This window comes from Sebastes fasciatus, chromosome 6 (assembly GCF_043250625.1).
Source record: "Sebastes fasciatus isolate fSebFas1 chromosome 6, fSebFas1.pri, whole genome shotgun sequence".
In the NCBI taxonomy this organism is placed as follows: domain Eukaryota; kingdom Metazoa; phylum Chordata; class Actinopteri; order Perciformes; family Sebastidae; genus Sebastes; species Sebastes fasciatus.
In genome coordinates this window covers 26,564,605-26,582,443 of record NC_133800.1, presented here as the reverse complement: position 1 = coordinate 26,582,443, position 17,839 = coordinate 26,564,605, and the positions used below count along the sequence as shown (strand labels likewise).

The following is a 17,839-nucleotide window of genomic DNA, read 5'->3' as shown; positions in this document are numbered from 1 at the left end:
TTAATCTACTTTTGATTTTTTTTTACATTCGAATCTTAGCGTTTCATTACTGTATCAGTGTTTTAATTGGACATGTGTGGACCCCAGGAAGATTAGCAGCTGCTATGAAATAAGCTAATGAGGATCCAATCAAATAAACAAATACACAAATAACTGACAATGATGGTTCAGCTTGTTCTCATTCCCAGGGCGTCAAATACCGGCGCTTTGTCACGGCCGTTGGCGTTCAATACCGACACACAAGGTACCCTTTAGAGACGGAATGAGACACACTGGGCTTTCAATTAACTACAATGTAAACCCATCCGCGACAATATTAAACACTGTGCTGAGGTGCCGCAGTTTAAAGAGCGAAAGAGACCGGGCAGGTGGGAGGCGAGGTGGATGGGTCCAACAAACACAAGGCTTACATCCAGGAGACCGCTGTTTGTGTTCCGTGCCTCACGTTACAATCAGCTCTTCGTTCAGTGTAATTTTCACTGTACAAACGTAGTAGTTTTAAGCCCAACCATGAAGTTCTTTCCTGAACCTATACTACGTTATTCCTATACTATAGTGGGTTTTTTTTGCCTAAACCTAAGCAAGTGTTTTTGTTTAATTCACAACATTAAACACGTGTTTACTGCGACCAAAAAGTGACGCCGAGGGGTCTGACAAAGCGTCAGTATGTGACAAATTGAGATGGGTTCCAGACAGAAGATACAATATTAATTTCCTTCTTTCTTGCTGTTGATTTTTATGATTTGACACTGCCGTCTCCTTGTTTTAAGAGCTACAGTCTTTATATGTCATAAAATGTGCTAATATGTCGCAATAAACTTGATAAGAAATGTTAAAAAAAAAAGGATCTCAGTTCAGCTCTGAGTTTTTTATCCATTTGATTTACATTAGAGAGGACCTCATGTTTCTTGTTTATCAGCAGTGTTTATCCCTTTCCCACCTTGTATTAAAGACGAAAGCGATGGAGTGAGACAGCAAGTGGACAATAACCTTTTTTTTCTTTCTTCATAGGTTTCAATTGAAGAGCTTCCTCCTGAGGGCCCCTGCTGACTGATAACAAGCACAACTCTGTACAAGTGCGGGAGCTTCATGAGTGTGTGCACATAACCTCCCCTCCACCTCTGTGTGTCTGCGTGTGTGTGTGTGGCACCATGCTGTGGACAGTGATACTAGCACTGCTGGTGCTTCTGCTGCTGCAGACTCAGCTGTCTATGTGCTTAAGGGAATTACGCAGCGGGGGTTCCAGCTCCCCTGCTCACTCCTCTTCATCATCATCCTCCTCCTCCTCTCACAATGCCACCCAGCTGCGGTTGCCCGGGGCGATTATTATTGGCGTGCGGAAAGGCGGCACCAGAGCCCTGCTGGAGATGCTCAACCTGCACCCAGACGTGGAAGTGGCAAAGGCCGAGGTAAAAGGCCGTCACTGTCACCTGATAACTGTACTATACCACCACCAGTGGGGGAAAGTAACTGAGTACATTTACTCCAGTACTGTACTTAAGTACATTTTGATGTATTTTACTTAAGGATTTCCATTTTATACTGTTATACAACTGCTCTGCTACATCTCACAGTGAAATATGCCCACTTTATGATAATCACATGCAGTTTGGGGCAAAAAACCATACAGTTTTTTTTAATCCAGTATATATTTTCGCCTATTCTAAAATTAAGTGTTATGAATTAAGTTAAGAATGTTATTAAGTGAATATTTCTGCATACTGGGGTCTCTAAACAGTCTTGAATTACATACATTGGGTATCACTGTAATGCTGCGACTCTTGTGGATCCAATGAGTCCAACTGTATTCATGTGTGATGATGTCAGTCCCCATAGTGGCCATTTCATTGTAGTGAGACCATTTCTTTTATTTGATCCCACTGTATAAAATGACCTGTGGTGACCTTTAGGATATTCACAGCCTCATGAAACTTTACAACCACAAACTAGAGACCTAGGGCATTAAAAGGATGAATGGCTTTCCTAGCTATATCAACAATAAGGGGGTTTCTGAGCAGTTTTCACAACAGAAGTGCTCGCCATCCAATCGCAGAAAAATGAAATTCTAGCAGAAATTTCCAAATGTCAAACGTTTTTGATACCAAATCACAGCATGGGTGTTTCTATGATGTTCCTCAAGGTCTTGGTGTCTTAATGTGGTATTTAGGAGGAATTTTTAACCATTTTATCAATTCTGGAGTAGTAAAAGTTTAGCCCCAAATCTGTGTAACAAATGGTATCAACCCTAAACAACTTATGAGACATAATATAGCATGGAAATGGCCATCATATACCAATATCATCATGTTCTAAACCCTTATACACTTTTACAATTCATTTTAATTGATTCATTAATTAATTAATTCATGTTTGTTTGAGCTGCATCTCAAATTAATCTCCAGGTTCTCAGCTTTCAGATGATGTACACAAATTCTATGTGACATTCACTGTTGACCTGCTATCGCCCCCTAAAGACCAACTGTACCCCCCTAAAAAAGATAAAAACGGGTCTATTGTGGGTTTCAGAGGGTTAATAAAATACAGCATTACAGTGGTTCCAAACCTTTTTGGCTTGTGACTCAGTACAAAGAAGCGCATGCTTTCAGAGATCTATGAGGTGTCTTATGAGAGGTCTTATCCTCCTATTTCCCCAATAAACCATGATGTTTCCTACCTGGTACAAATAACAGCCGGTTGCTCATAATACTATACATTAAGCGTGGACAGTGTTTTGTCAAGCTGCTGCAAATGTATCTCAATTTACAATTAATATATCAAGTTTAACCTGTAAAAGTGTTACGGTGAATTTGTGTCCCACTCTAGGTGAACTTTTCTCCTGTCATCATCATCATCAATGCAGAGAGGCATACATAAAATGAGAACAAAGTCAGCTCAGCCTTCTACGGTTTACTTACGTGATTATGAATGATGACGGGCCTGTCCCGAAGAAGCTGCACAGAGAGCAATCCTAATCAGGGTGGTTCGAGGTGAGGACTGCAAAGTTGGAAAGCTGGAGCGAAGGAATAGATTGGTCCGGACAAGACGAGGACAAAATGAAAAGAGTTCAGTGTCTCATAGAAACATCTCTCATCCCTACAGATTCTTCCAGTTCCATTAAAGGAACAGTCTGTCAAATTTAGGGGAATCTATTAGCAGAAAAATGGAATATAATATTCATAACTATGCTTTCATTAGTGTATAATCACCTGAAACTAAGAATCGTTGTGTTTCTGTTAGCTTGGAATGAGTCCTTCATATCTACATAGGGAGCGGGTCCTCTTCACAGAGTCCGCCATGTTTCTACAGTAGCCCAGAAGGGACAAACCAAACACCGACTCTAGAGAGAGCCTTTCGTGTTTTTACGTTACCTGGAGGCCACCGTAGTTCTCCGACACGCTTGTGAAACTGCGGTAACGTGAGCCGCAGAGTGCAAAACTGTGGCAACGCCAAAGGGAGGAGTGAGCAGAGGGATATTCAGTTAGTTGCAATCTGCAACCTCACCACTAAATGCCGCCAAATCCTCCACACTGTCCTTTTAAAGAAAGTGTAGCAACTACAATCAATTAAAAAGCCGCTAAGAGGCTGAAGTAGGCTCTCTACTGTGTGACTCGTTCCAAAAAGTCCAAAAGTCCGGATGCGTTTATTAAATTAAAGGAATTACAACCAATAAGGCTAACTGGAATAACTAAACGTGAAGTGACGGTCAACAGAAAATATCCATGCCTATCTCACCCTCTTTGTCTAACTCCCGCGGTCCAAGTGAAAAGGTAAAGATAGGTGAAACCACACCCCTGTGCTGCTTTCCTTGTCTTCACTAACACCACCTTCTGTCCCTGTGTCAGGTGCACTACTTCAACCTGGAGGAGCACTTCCGCCGAGGCCTGGCCTGGTACCGAGCCCAGATGCCCCTCACCTTCCCTGGTCAGCTGACAGTGGAGAAGACCCCCGGCTACTTCGCGTCCCCTCAGGTTCCTGCACGTGTCTGGGACATGAACCCCGCCGTCCGCCTGTTGCTCATCGTCCGGGACCCGGCCGAGAGGCTGATCTCCGACTACACCCAGGTCCTCCACAACCGCCTGACCCGCCACAAGCCCTACCAGCCGCTAGAGGAGCTCCTCATTCACAAGGGCCACATTGACCCAGGGTACAAGGCGCTGCAGAGGAGCCTGTACCACCAGCATCTGGCTCGCTGGCTGGAGGTCTTCCCCAGGGAGCAGATCCACGTGGTGGACGGCGACGCGCTCATTCGGGATCCCTTCCCCGAGCTGAGGAAGGCCGAGAGGTTTCTGGACCTGCCGCCCAGGATTAGCCCCAACAACTTCTACTACAACACCACCAAGGGCTTCTACTGCCTCCTGTCTGCCGGGCACGACAAGTGCCTGGACGAGTCTAAAGGCAGGCCGCACGCGCCGCTGAGCACCCAGGCCTTTAAGAAGCTTTGTCACTACTTCAGAAAGCCCAACAAGTTGTTCTTTGAAATGGTGGGGAGGTCGTTTTCCTGGTGCTGATCCAGCGGCGAAAAGAGACAAATAATGTCAACACATTCAGGGAGACGGAGGGAGAGAGACAACTGTGGTTCGTGTGTTTTTGTAGGTAGATGAGTGGAACCATTTTAGTTCAATTAAAGTCATAAACATCTCTTATTGTTGATACCTACTCAGGTATAAATGTGGCCAACTAAAGCAGCACATACAGTATGTGTGTGAAGACATGTTGAGCTGCTCGCGTTGAAACAAACCTTTACCGTGACCCTACTGGTGCCTCCTTGGATGGATAGACTCACCTGAACAAGCCACGACAACCGTGCCATACGCAAGTTTGAACGTGAAAAACACAACTGACTGCTTGTTAGTGCTCATTTGTGGGGTGTTAAAAGAAGATGTGCAGACTTTGAAGTGACGTAGAAATAGTGGTGAAAAGATGGTTGAATTAATGAATTGTTGCACTATGAACTCTATTTGCATAAAACAAGGTTCAATGTGGACAATTTAAAACAGAAACCAACTCCTTGCTTTGATTTTTTTCAACAGTTGTAATGTATGTGTGTGTATGTGTGTGTGTGTGCTAGTTGAGTCATCCTGTTTACTTCATTCTTTTGTTATTTTACAAGACTGCCTTTTAGAGAAACTTTTAGTGAAAATACCTTCTTTTTTTTAGCTCTTTTGAAAGTAGACACCTTGAAAACTTGTTTTTTGTTTCTTATTTCCAATGTAGTTTGTGTTTTTCTAAGATGTCCTTCTAATAAATGTGTTCAGTCCTACAGTCTCCTGCCTGGTATTGAACCCGGCTATAAGGTTTTATGGGTTTAAAAACATCAAACATAAAGACACATAGAGTCACTGACAGGTTCCTCTGAAAGCTCCTCTCTCCCAGAGTGTATGAAGACGTTCTCTGTCAGTGTCTATCTAACGTGCTCTTTACATCGAGGATCAAAGGACGCCTGCGTTTCTTTTCATCGTGACGTTATTTAAGGAATTATCTCCAGTTTCACCACCACACAGGTCACCTGAGGTGCTGTGTGTGTTTGAGTCCTGTCTTTATCCAACGCCAGAATGGATTTCTGAACTTAATTCAGTTCATCTGGAAGAACTAGATCAGGCCGACATGTCATGACATCAGAGTACAAAGTTTAAATTACGGGAATAAAGGATATGTGGGCTGTTTCTAACCCAGACATTGCTATAGTTTTATGTGAGACTCACTCTCCCACAATCCACTAGGGTAAGGTTAAACTCTGGCCAGCCAGGAAGTTAGCATCGCCCTGGTTCCCTCAACAAAAAGCCAATGGGATTATTCCATTGGATTTTGGATTATTACAGAAAATAAGCTCTGTGGCAAACAAACGTTTGATACTTACATGTTCACCAAGATAACCTTCACAAACGAACACCACTTTTATGATTTTTGAAGTGTGAATGCAATCGGCAGAAGTAAAAAGCTAACGTTAGGCTATAAATGAACTACACCACGGTCGCATGAGGTCACTCTTTCCTTTCCAAGACTGCGGTAACGTGAGCCACCGAGTTCAAAACCGTGGTAACGCCTTTCGCCTCACTCAGAGGTCATCCTTACCATAATAACACTAGTTTAGGAGCAACGGAAGTCAGACGGCAGCTGGCGGTACCACAGTTTTGCACTCGGCGGCTCACGTTACCACAGTTTCACAAGCGTGTCGGAGAACTACGGTGGCTTTCAGGTAACGTAAAAACGTGAAAGGCTCTCTCTAGAGTCAGTGTTTGGTTTGTCCGTTCTGGGCTACTGTGGCAACATGGCGGACTCCGTGAAGAGGACCTGCTCCCTATGTAGATATGAAGGGCTCATTCTAAGCTAAAACACAGTGATTCTTAGTTTCAGGTGATTATACACTAATGAAAACATAGTTATGAATATTATATTATATTTCTGCTAATAGATCCCTCGACATGTTACATAGTGGCCCTTTAAGAGGTGTTGGATTATTCACATGATACTATCATATGTGTATTATTAACATGATATCAATATTTCATTTTAAATATCACAGTTATCGTCACTACCGGTATATCGCGACACCCGTAGTTTGACCCAATGAATTATACTTATGTGCAGCGCATTTATGACTCTCTTGTTGATTGAGGATGAACCTAGTTTTTAAAAACAAGAAGCTTACACTAGTTTTTTTACATGATTTACCAAAAACAAGCGTCTAAAGTGATGATTTCTTTAAGGTTTTACTGATGATGTTTTCATGCTGCGAAGAAACATTTTAATTTTTTCATCAGTCAAACATTGAGACTACATCATGAGTTTTCTGTTTTCAAAAACAAGATTTTTTTTCCCCAGAAAATGATTTAAAACAAAACGCTTTCAGATATTCATTACAGATTGAATGGCAACTCTTGTTACAGCATCCAGCAATAGAAACTTTTCTGAATCATTACCTTAAACATTGTCACTTTTTGCGTGGTGCGATTGAGGCGTCTCGCTGCAGAAGAGAATGGGAGCTGAAGGCTGACCTCTGGCTGTCACCCTCCCACCGTCCTCAAGAGAAAACTGTAAAGACAGACGGAGAGAGAGATGTAAGAATAAACAAATGATTCACGCTCTTTGAAGATGTGAGGCAGCTGCGTCTTTCATGTGTTCCCTGCTGAGGCTCGCACCCATGTGGACAATACATCTCATGTCACATTTGATCAGAGGAATCTTTACTACATGTGTTGGGCTTCCTGAGTTTGCAGCAGTTTCATAACCAACTTTGTCTCGAAGTGTTTGTCAGCATCAGCTTCACTGTATCTGCAGGATTAGATGTTCTATTTTGGTGGCATATTTTATGTTGTGTTTCTGCTGCACTTCCCAGAGATCACCTGTCAGTCAAACTGAGTTTTTAGTGTTGTTTTCTTTCTCTGATCAGCCAGAAGGCTATCTATCACTGCTTGTGCTGTGACAGGAATAGTTCATTTTAAGCCACAAGACAGGGATGGACATGTCGGTCAGTAAATCCACCACTGAAATATCTCAACAACTATTGGATGGATCGCCATAAAATGTTGAACAAACATGATTTCCCAGACAGTGAATTACTTTTGTGATCCCCTGACTTTTCCTATAGCGCCACCAAGAGACTGCAACACGTTCTCCTCCTAACTCGTCGCATACTGCCGCTTTGTCACGATCCTTGTAGATCCACTTTAGGTTTAGGAAACAAAACCACTTAGTTAGGTTTAGGAACAAACAACATGGTTGGGATTAAAACTACTATGTTTGTAAAGTGAAAATGTTAATTGAATATGGGACAAAAACAAACAGCTGATTGTAACATTAAAGTGAAACTTAACGTACGGGACACAAACAGCGGTCTCCTGGGTGAAAGCCTTGTGTTTGTTGGACCCATCCACCTGTCCTCCCGCCTGTCCGGTGTGTGTTTTTACGCTCTTTAAACTACGTCACGTGTGTTTCATTATGACACGGATGAGTTTACATTGCAGTTAATAGAAAGCCTGATGCGTCTCATACAGGTGCTCAAGGGTGCCTTGTGCAGCGGTATTGAACGCCGACTGCTGTTTTGAAGCCTCGAGTTCGGCATATTGCCCGTCGCTATCTTGGTTTTTTGCAACCAGAAGTGACACGAGAGGGTGGAGCTAAGTACAACCGAATGCTGAATAAGACATTTTAAGTCTACCAAAATGTTACAATTAACTTTCTTGAACTGAAAACACACTGTGAAAGGATTAAAGTTGTAAGACGAAAACACGGACAACTCCCACACCGGACAACGCTGAAGTAATGACCTGTCAATCACAAGGTAGCCACGCTGTAGTCAACGGCGAGAAACTAATCATTTAATAGTTTTGATCCCGTTTGAATTGCAATTTTGCTAGTCAAGAAAATCTCAGTTTGTTGTAAAACTGTTGAAGTATAAGACTGTGAAAATATGTAATTAGAAAAACTACACAACCAAAAGAGGCGTAAGTGACGTCTCTCTTGCTGAAGCTACAACGCCTGTTTGTTTCGTAATGGGATGTACTCACACCAGCAACGGGTCTCGCTCGTTCTTTCACTTCCCGGCTGATAAAAAGACCACGAGTCCCTGGATAAAACACAACAGGTAAGATAACGTTTCATTTGTGCGAGCAACATAGCTAAGTTAGCTAGCTAGCTAGTGTTGGTGACGTATATTGTGCGAGACGAGAGATGTAGTTCACTGAGCGGTTTCACAAAAAAAACTAAATGATACTACGACAAACCTACGACTGTCTTGACTTGCAAAATTATCTTTTAAATTGACAAACGTGTGATTCATGGCGCAATTCAAACGGTATAAAAACAATATTTGTCTCTCGCCATTGACTACCGTACATACTTTTTCCAAAATAAGGTCACACGGGGTCCACCGGAAGGGGAGGGACTTCGCCTCTCTATGGTCTATTTGACTCTAAATGGGACCATAATTTACTAAATGAACATCATGCTGTATTGAAAAAGACTTGAAACTATTGATTGAGACCATAAACTCATGTTTACAATGTTTACTGAGGTAATAAATCAAGTGAGAAGTAGGCTCATTCTCTCATAGACTTCTATACAATCAGACTTATTTGTGCAACCAGAGGAGTCGCCCCCTGCTGGCTGTTAGAAAGAAATGCAAGTTTAAGGCACTTCAGCATTGGCTTCACTTCTCAGACCCGGAGGTAGCCGACTGTTTACGACCAAACACCTGAAAAACTAGTAACTCTCCCATCAGCCTCAGCTGTACTTTTAGTACTGCTACAAATGTTACGTTGGTAAGATGGTGAACATACTGCTAAATATCAGCATGTTAGCATGTACTCACAGCTCTTCTAGAACAAACAGCTGCTTTAGCAAGTGTAAAGGCCATCAGATTTCCATAAGATCTACCTCACAGCAAATGCAAACACACAAATACAGCAAAACAGCTCTGACTATAATTTAGAAGATGTTATGTTCCTCCAGTTAAATCTTGAAAATATGTCCATTTGTGGCTGGTAAATTGTCAAAATGGTATTAAATCAGTGTGACTCAGATCTGAGGTTTGTCAGACTGTGGGCCTCAGGACGATAGTGGAGTTATTGCTGTTCTTGCAAAGGTCAGTCCTGTTAGTGTTGTAATAAGATCCTCGCCGTCCGCGTTGGGCTGTGAGCCCCACGCAGCTGAAAGAGCATGTTTTATCATTTCAGAGTCATTACACCTCTGAGTCAGACAGGAGTAAACAAAACTTTGTTTTAATGAACCAGTTTTCTGTTCCCGTCACCCTCGGAGCTGCTTGTTCTTCTGCAGTCGTACTCATCTCTTCCACATCATTTGCAGCTCATATAACAAGAAGTTTTTCTGACACTTCAGCCAGTGGGAGCAACAAAGGAAATAATGAGACGAGCATGACGCCGAGGTGTTGTTGGGATACAAAGGAGTAAAATATAGTTAGACTATTGTTTCTGTCAGGGAATTAAAGCTAATCAGGCTTCTGATGAATGATAATGGAAATAAAAGAATGGGCCCTTTTTCACAGCAGCCATATACCCAATACTTTTCTAGTAAATCAGCCGATTAGACTGTTGTCAGGCTATTAAATAGGCGTTATCAGTCGCTATAAGCCCCATAGATGTGGGTCAATAGGGGCCTACTGCAGCCATTAGTAGATTTGATCTTCTATTCACATGGTAAGTCACCGATTATTTTTAATTATGACAGGAGCAGAAGCGGAAGTCGGGCACTGTAGTATAGACTTGTGAAACTCCATGAGGGGTGGGGGTTGAAACACAGGGTTTCCACCCAGGAGACCGGAGTTTGCATCCCGTGTGAAACCAACAATGTGTGGTTGTCTTTGTTTTGTTTTTTTGCCTAAACCTAAAGAAGTTGTAGTTTTATTGCCTAAACCTAAAGAAGCCTTTCTGTTTGTGTTCAAAGCGTGATGTTTCATTCAGTTTTACAACATGTTAGGTTGTGTTGCTTTTAAGTTTCACTTTCACAATGAAGTAGGCCCCTACTGACCCACATCTATGGTGCTTATAGCGACTGATAACGCCTATTTAATGGCCTGATAACAGTCGAATCGGGTGGGTTAATGGATAAGGCACACAGATTCGTTACTGATGAAGCAGAGACACATTTGCAAGAGATGTCAAATATTTTATTGGAATTAATCAAAGAAAAAGCACTAAATAAGATGGGAGTGGAGCTGTAGTGAAAGAAAAGATGATTAAACAGATTAAAAATTACACAAACTATTAAAATAGTTCTTTATTTTACAATATCTTAAAAAAGGCCTAATACGAAATTTAAAATATAATGTTACCTTAAAATATTACAGCTGCCAGTCTAAAATTAAACTAAACAAAAAAAAAGCTGGTGCATCACAAATAATTGTTAGGCATAAGCAGTGGAACCATGGGCCAGGGTAAGGTAAATGTCACACGGTAAAAGCTAAAACCACAAAAGCAAAAGTCTCGATAAACACATGGTTTAAATGTCAAACTACAGTTTAAACCAGCGGTTTCACATACCTGCAGAAACACCAAAACTACAACAGCATGCAGGCAGAAGCAAGAGGTGCCTCATATAACCTGGCCTGATTGGTGGGTTGGTGGAGGAGGATTCAGGTAAGGGCCTGCGTTCAAAAACTGCACTCACTATTAGTATTGGGGGAACCAATAAAATGCACTAATCCTGAAAACTGTGAAAATGGCATATTGCTGCAAGAGTGAGGTTGTTAAAGTTATAGAAAAGAGTTTGAATATACTTGCCAATTTCTTTTTTTTTACGTTTTCCTATTTAAAATCCTATTTGCATGAAATATTGCAGCCATTAAATACTGGCAGCTTGGATTGTAACTCATTATACATTAATATAAGCCAATAACTTACATGTAAGTGTTCTCTAGTTTCTAGCAGGTAAAGAATACAAACTGTATGAGATGAATCATGTTTTTACATCTCTTAAGCCTTCTCAGTGAAATATTGTAAAAACCTGATTAAAAGATTAGATCAAATAAAATCCTGACCTCATGACATGTGACTTTTTTTTTTATTAAGTATAAAATTATATTTTATATCCATCTTATTTCTGTAATGTATTGTTTCTGCAGTAGGTTTGCCTCATTTAGCATTTCTTCCAACTATATTGTGATATCGTCGGATATCAATTCCCAGATAGATAGACTTCATCTTCAGTCGAGCTGACTTTATTGCAGGAACAACTTAACAGCATTACAACATGCCCAACATGGGGGTAGTCTCTGCTGCCCAGGCTGTATACACACTGCACCTCTAATCCTACTATGTGTATGGCATTGGAGCCCTCTATTGGCTCCGGGCTGTAATAACAACCAACAGTCCATTCATAACATATATATTCCCTGAATATTTGATGCATGTATGCCGCAGATGTGTTTGGCCGAAGGAAGAATATTATATGTGCTGTATATCTCTACTTATTGATTAATGGAAAGGAAAGTGATGCAATTCAACTGCCAGTGGCTCCCCCTGCTGGTATGATGTAAACCTGCAGGACAAATCCTCAAGTGAGACTGTTGGAAATGAAGAATTGATGCTTTGTCAGATGACCAAAATGTAAATTAAGTCAAACTATAAACGTATAGGCTATTCTTCAACTAAAACTCCATAAAAAGAAATCTAAAAATACATGAATTTGCTTTTCGACCACACTGAAAATGCAGAAACTCACTCGTAACAATTGTTCTAGATAATTGAACCAACTTCTCTTGCTGGATTATTTCCCAAAATGTAAATATTCAAGAAACAAACCAAACATATTGCAGTTTCGTTCATGTATTATTGGACAGCCATGGCACCTTACATATAAGACTCATCATATTCAAAACTGTAAAAATAATCCCAGTAGTTGTTTCAAGCAAAGGATAACATGCAACGGGTATTTATTCAAAGATAATATAAGTAATTTCCCTGAACACGTAGCTTTTTTTGACTTCTTTACTTGAAAAATGGAATGGAACTTTAAGTCTGGACATTTCAGTTTGTGTATACATTTAGGTACTGGGAATACATTTTATAACACGGATATGGTTCAACCCATCTTCTCCAAATATCAGGGGACCAACTATATAGTAGTGATATGTACTTGACATATGGCTCCACAGAACTGCAGGATCAGTGTCACCTGATCACACTTCGCTTTAAGGTTAACACATTTGTTGAAGTGCTATAAACAAAACACTGTAGCAGAAGTTTGCAATAACTTCTTTTCAATGATTTTTCATTTTGATGTTAAAAAAAAATTCAACTTTTAATACATCACTGTGTGCAGTTCAAAATATTACATTAGGTCAAAAGGGGAAAAAGCACCATCTCACAATTTGTTGTTACCTAATTTTCTGTCCAAAAGAAAAACATCTCCTTAAAAACTTGTATTATAGTAAATATTGTAACTTCAAGAAAATAACCACAAAACAAGTTTTTTTTTTTTATATAAAAAACGGTTTTAACAATTTCTTTTCAGTATAAAACATTACAGAGTCCCAGGCCAATCAAACAAATTCACTGTCATTTGAAAGAATAATGAACTCCCCAGTCAAATGTTCTACAATAACATACAAAGGGGATTTTTTTGACGTTAAGGGGTTTTCTGAACTTTTTTTTTTCTAGTTATGGGAAAATATTACAACACAAATCCTAACAATCACTCTTTGTTTGCTATAATATTAATAAAAAAGAACAAATGTGAACTCCTGGTCCTATCAAAGCCCAAGCCCCGAAATTTCTGGTCAACGTGGCATCTATGCAGTCTTCTGCTGGCCCTTCTTCCCAATGAGGGATTTGTGGATGTGGGGAATGACACCTGAAAACAAAACAAACAAAAATCTTTAGCAAGATTTAATGTTTCATGCAAAGGTAGCTGTAAATATTTCTACAGAATGAGTAGGATAGAAATAGCAGAGCACATTAACACCATGGAAGCAAATATGATGCTCATACAATCGAGACAAAAACATGAAAGAACATGGGCAGAATAAAACAGAAATAATGCATTTTGGAAGCCGTCAGCTCACCTCCTCCAGCAATTGTTGCCTTGATAAGGGAGTCCAACTCTTCGTCACCACGGATGGCCAGCTGCAAGTGACGGGGAGTGATACGCTTCACCTTCAAGTCTTTGGAGGCATTGCCTGCCAACTCTAGTACCTGAGAACAAAGGTTACCACGAGCAGACATTAACGCTAAAAGCACCATCTCACACAGAAACACTGCCTGACGTGACATCCAGTGCCGCGGTTAATCACAAACATCCACAAAATGGGGCAGGCTTACTTCAGCGGTGAGGTACTCGAGGATAGCTGCACTGTACACAGCTGCCGTGGCTCCTACACGACCGTGGCTGGTTGTGCGAGTCTTCAAGTGCCTGTGGATACGACCCACTGGGAACTTGGCAGGAAACAGACAGGAAACAGTGGTTGAGTGAAACAAAACGTATGCGGTTAAGCCACAAACAGACATACGAAGATTGAAAGATTTACCTGCAGCCCAGCCCTCTGGGAGCGAGACACTGCTTTCGCCTTGGCTTTGCCACTGTCTTTTCCTGCCTTGCCACCAGCCTATAGGGAGGATTTCAGGAAACAAGAGAAATCAGAGTAGAAAGTGAGAGGAGCAAAACAAATTTTGTGCAATAGTTCCTGAATTACAAAAAAACACCTCATATTTTGAAAATTAGTGGGCTGGGGAGTTTTCCAAAGCCAGATATAAGTGCATTAAGTGGTTACATTGCAAGAAACAAAATTCAACAAATGAGAAAGTCAACACTAAACTCTACCATTACCTTCATTAGGTAATGTAATGTTAAAGATGCCCAGTTAAACAGTTGTCGCTTTCCCACCAATCACATATATAACGAATCGAAAAGGTGGTCACGATAATGGCTAATGTATATAACATGTAAAGAAAAGAAAAACAACAACAACTTAGAAACAAAACAATAAAAAGGTGAGAAAACGTATAAAAGGGTCAATTCTGACCAATAACATGCAGGATGCTGCCAAACAGTGACTCCTCCGCTTTAACTCTTCATTCATTTTTAACAAATTAAAAGTTTTCCCCTCACAGAGTCACTTAGCAGCATATAAAACCACACAGTTAATTCTACTTTATTCTCCATGTTTTCAGGGTTGATTTGAGACTTTGTGTGGTCAACTACTAAAACAACAAAATCTAGTGTTAGATTTTGTACAATAGCTCCTGAATAAAAAAAAACACCACCTCATATTTTGCAAATTAGTTTGCTGGGGAGTTTTCCAAAACCAGATATAAGTGCATTAAGTGGTTACATTGCAAGAAACAATTCAACAAATGAGAAAGTCAACACTAAAAGGCACAGTATTAGGTACTCTATTACCTTCAATAGGTAATGTTAAAGATGCCCAGTTAAACAGTGGTCGCTTTCCCGCCAATCACATATATAACAAATCAAAGAGGTGGTCACGATAATGGTTAATGTATATATATTACATGTAAAAAAAAAAAAAAAAATAATAAAAGGTGAGAAAACTAATAAAAAGGCAATTCTGACTAAAACATGTTGTTGTCTGTCAGCAGGATGCTGCTAAGTGACTCCTCTTTAAGACGACAAAACATTGAACTTTTCATTCATTTTTAACAGATTAAAAGTTCCCCTCACAGAGTCACTTAGCAGCACATGAATCACAGTGAATTCTCCTGTTTTCAGGGCTGGTTTTGGGAGACTTTGTGTGGTCAACTACTAAGACAACAAAATCTAGTTTTAGGATTTTGTGCAATAGCTCCTGAATAACAAAAATAACACCACCTCATATTTTACAAAGTAGTGGGCTGGGGAGTTTTCCAAAGCCAGATATGAGTGCAATAAGTGGTTACATTGCAAAAACAAAATTCAACAAATGAGTCAACAATAAACTCTACTATTACATTAATTAGGTAAGGTTAAAGATGCCCAGTTAAACAGTGGTCGCTTTCCCGCCAATGACATATATAACAAATAAAAGAGGTGGTCACGATAATGGTTAATGTATATAATATATATATAAAAAAACAACAACTTAGAAACAAACCAATAAAAGGTGAGAAAACTAATAAAAGGGCAATTCTGACAAATATGCTGTTGTCTGTCAGCAGGATGCTGCTAAGTGACTCCTCTTTAAAACGGATTAAGACGACAAAACATTGACGTTTTCATTCATTTTTTTAACACATTAAAAGCTCCCCTCACAGAGTCACTTAGCAGCACATGAATCACAGTTGATTCTCATGTTTTCAGGGCTGGGTTTAGGGAGACTTTGTGTGGTCAACTACTAAGCTAATAAACGAGCTAAACTAAGCATGCTAATGGCTGCTAATCCACATTTCATAAGAGGCCAAAGCGTAAAAAAAGACAACTATGAATCAAATGAAACACTCAACTTGTGCAAAACAGGAATCATTAAACACAGAGCGAATCTAATGTCACCTTTTTAACGAAATGTGCATTAAAAGCTCGGCTAGCTCTGATGCTAACGTGCTAGCTGACAGTTAGCTCTTTATCAACACCTTTCTGCTCGGATTAACTCAACAACACTTCTCTACAGTTTACACATTCATTACAGTATACATATACCGATGTCTTACCATTTTTTCCTTCTCGTTATTTGATTGAAGTGGAGCAAGATAAGCAAACAAATGTCGGGCTCTCTTTCCCCCGAAAAAGCAAAAGAAACAATAAAACCTCCTTTCGCAAAATCCTTTTTACATGCGACCCCTCGTGGGAAGTCCTCCGCAGCCAATCGGATTGCGTTTTCATACTTCGAATCTCTGTCTCGACCAATCACAGAAGGGTTTGCAGAAGAGTCACCCATCCCCCACCCTTAAATAAGATCATCATCGTGCCTAGGCTTTTTTTTTTTTGCACACGGAACCAACAAGTAGGCGGGACTTAGTGTGTGTGTGTGTGTCCTTCCATAGGAGGGCATCCATCCACCCCAAAAATGTACAAAATACATTAATCAGGCGGCCGTAGTTGGAATTAACTCTTCAATTTCAGTACAAGGACACGCATAACTATTTCATATACAAGTAGCTTTGTCATAAAAGTGGTTATGCCAACAGTAAAGTCACCAACGGACACATTCTCCGTCGTGGACGTCCGTTAAACATGATGTTTAATACTGTGACGGGTAGTGATGTGTCGGTCAGGAACGAGTCGGTTCAAAGAGCCGGCTCTTTTAAGTGAACGATAAGAGCCGGCTCTTTTTTTTTTTTTTTTTTTTTTTATTATCAAAGGGACTGTTTGTAACTTTTTAAGCGTATAAATGTACCGGGTCGGGACACATTCATGCTCGCGTGTGGCCGTGTCTCTCCTCTTCTGCCTGCTTGCCTTCACTCACACACACCGCGCACGTCCTCGCTGTCTCGCTCCACCTCTAGACGTGAACGTGCGCTCACTCCACGCTGCAGAAGAGTTAGTTTAGCTCTGAGAATATGTAGTGAATGTACAGTGGACGTTTTTGCAGAAATAAATGCTGCAGCTCCTCCAAACCTACAGAGGTTTTCCGTGTCTCGTGAAGTGACGGGGCTCCGCAGAGAGAAACGTTATCGTCTCCGACCGGGTGCTGGTGTCTCCCTCCGGCCACGGTCGGGAGGCTGGAGCAGGAAAAGCCAACACTAGGATCAGCATTGATTCATGGAGAGACCTTTGTCTGGTCAGCTAACATCACTGCCAAGCAGGTGAAATATAGAGTGATATTGTGGTTTTAGCTGACGTGTGTCGCCTCACTGTTTTGAGCGATGCTCGTTCATGTCTACTTACAGCGAGTACAAGCGCGAGCACGACGCTGAATTTCGTTGACTTCACGGCCACAGGTGTCGCTGTTAACAAGCAATTCTGAAAGTTACAAATAGTCCCTTTAATTCAATGCAGAATGATAGGACAATTTTCTCCGCACCACGGGCACTCCATGCACCGACTGTGACTGAATGTTAGTGATGTTACGTGCTGTAACATGATGTTTAATACCGACGATAATTTAAGCGCTATATGTGCACACACATCATACACATCATAAGTGAAAAAAATTAAGTTGCCGTTTGGGAGCCGTCTCTTCTTGGTTGAGCTGAGCCAAATGATCTGGCTCACTAAAAAGAGCCGGAATTCCCATCATCACTAACTGACGTGGAAAGCCGTTATGGACTGTAAATACATTATGTACTTTGAATGTCATCCAGAAGTGCAGGTTACGTTTTTGGGATGACAGGCAGGAGAATTGGCCAATGAAAACGCACGTCCTCTATCTGATGTTGTGATTGACAGCAGCAGCGAGCCAATCAGAGCCCGGCAACATTTCCGATTGGCAGCAGCAGCGGACCAATCAGAG

At 40.8% G+C, this 17,839-nt stretch overlaps 2 protein-coding genes across 2 annotated transcripts; one reads left to right on the top strand and one right to left on the bottom strand.

The window, feature by feature from the left end:
* The first annotated feature begins 915 nt into the window (after positions 1-915).
* On the top strand, positions 916-5,265 carry hs3st1l2 (heparan sulfate (glucosamine) 3-O-sulfotransferase 1-like 2). The gene is made up of 2 exons (XM_074638844.1): positions 916-1,409; positions 3,843-5,265. The coding sequence occupies exons 1-2, from the start codon at positions 1,152-1,154 to the stop codon at positions 4,506-4,508; spliced, it is 924 nt and encodes a 307-aa protein (XP_074494945.1). The 5' UTR covers positions 916-1,151; the 3' UTR covers positions 4,509-5,265.
* Positions 5,266-12,265: 7,000 nt separating this feature from the next.
* Positions 12,266-16,291, bottom strand: h2az2a (H2A.Z variant histone 2a). Its single transcript, XM_074638843.1, has 5 exons — positions 16,098-16,291; positions 13,982-14,059; positions 13,776-13,889; positions 13,520-13,649; positions 12,266-13,308 (listed from the first exon to the last, which is right to left on the bottom strand). Exons 1-5 carry the CDS (start codon positions 16,098-16,100, stop codon positions 13,247-13,249), a joined length of 387 nt encoding a protein of 128 aa, XP_074494944.1. The 5' UTR covers positions 16,101-16,291; the 3' UTR covers positions 12,266-13,246.
* Positions 16,292-17,839: the final 1,548 nt, after the last annotated feature.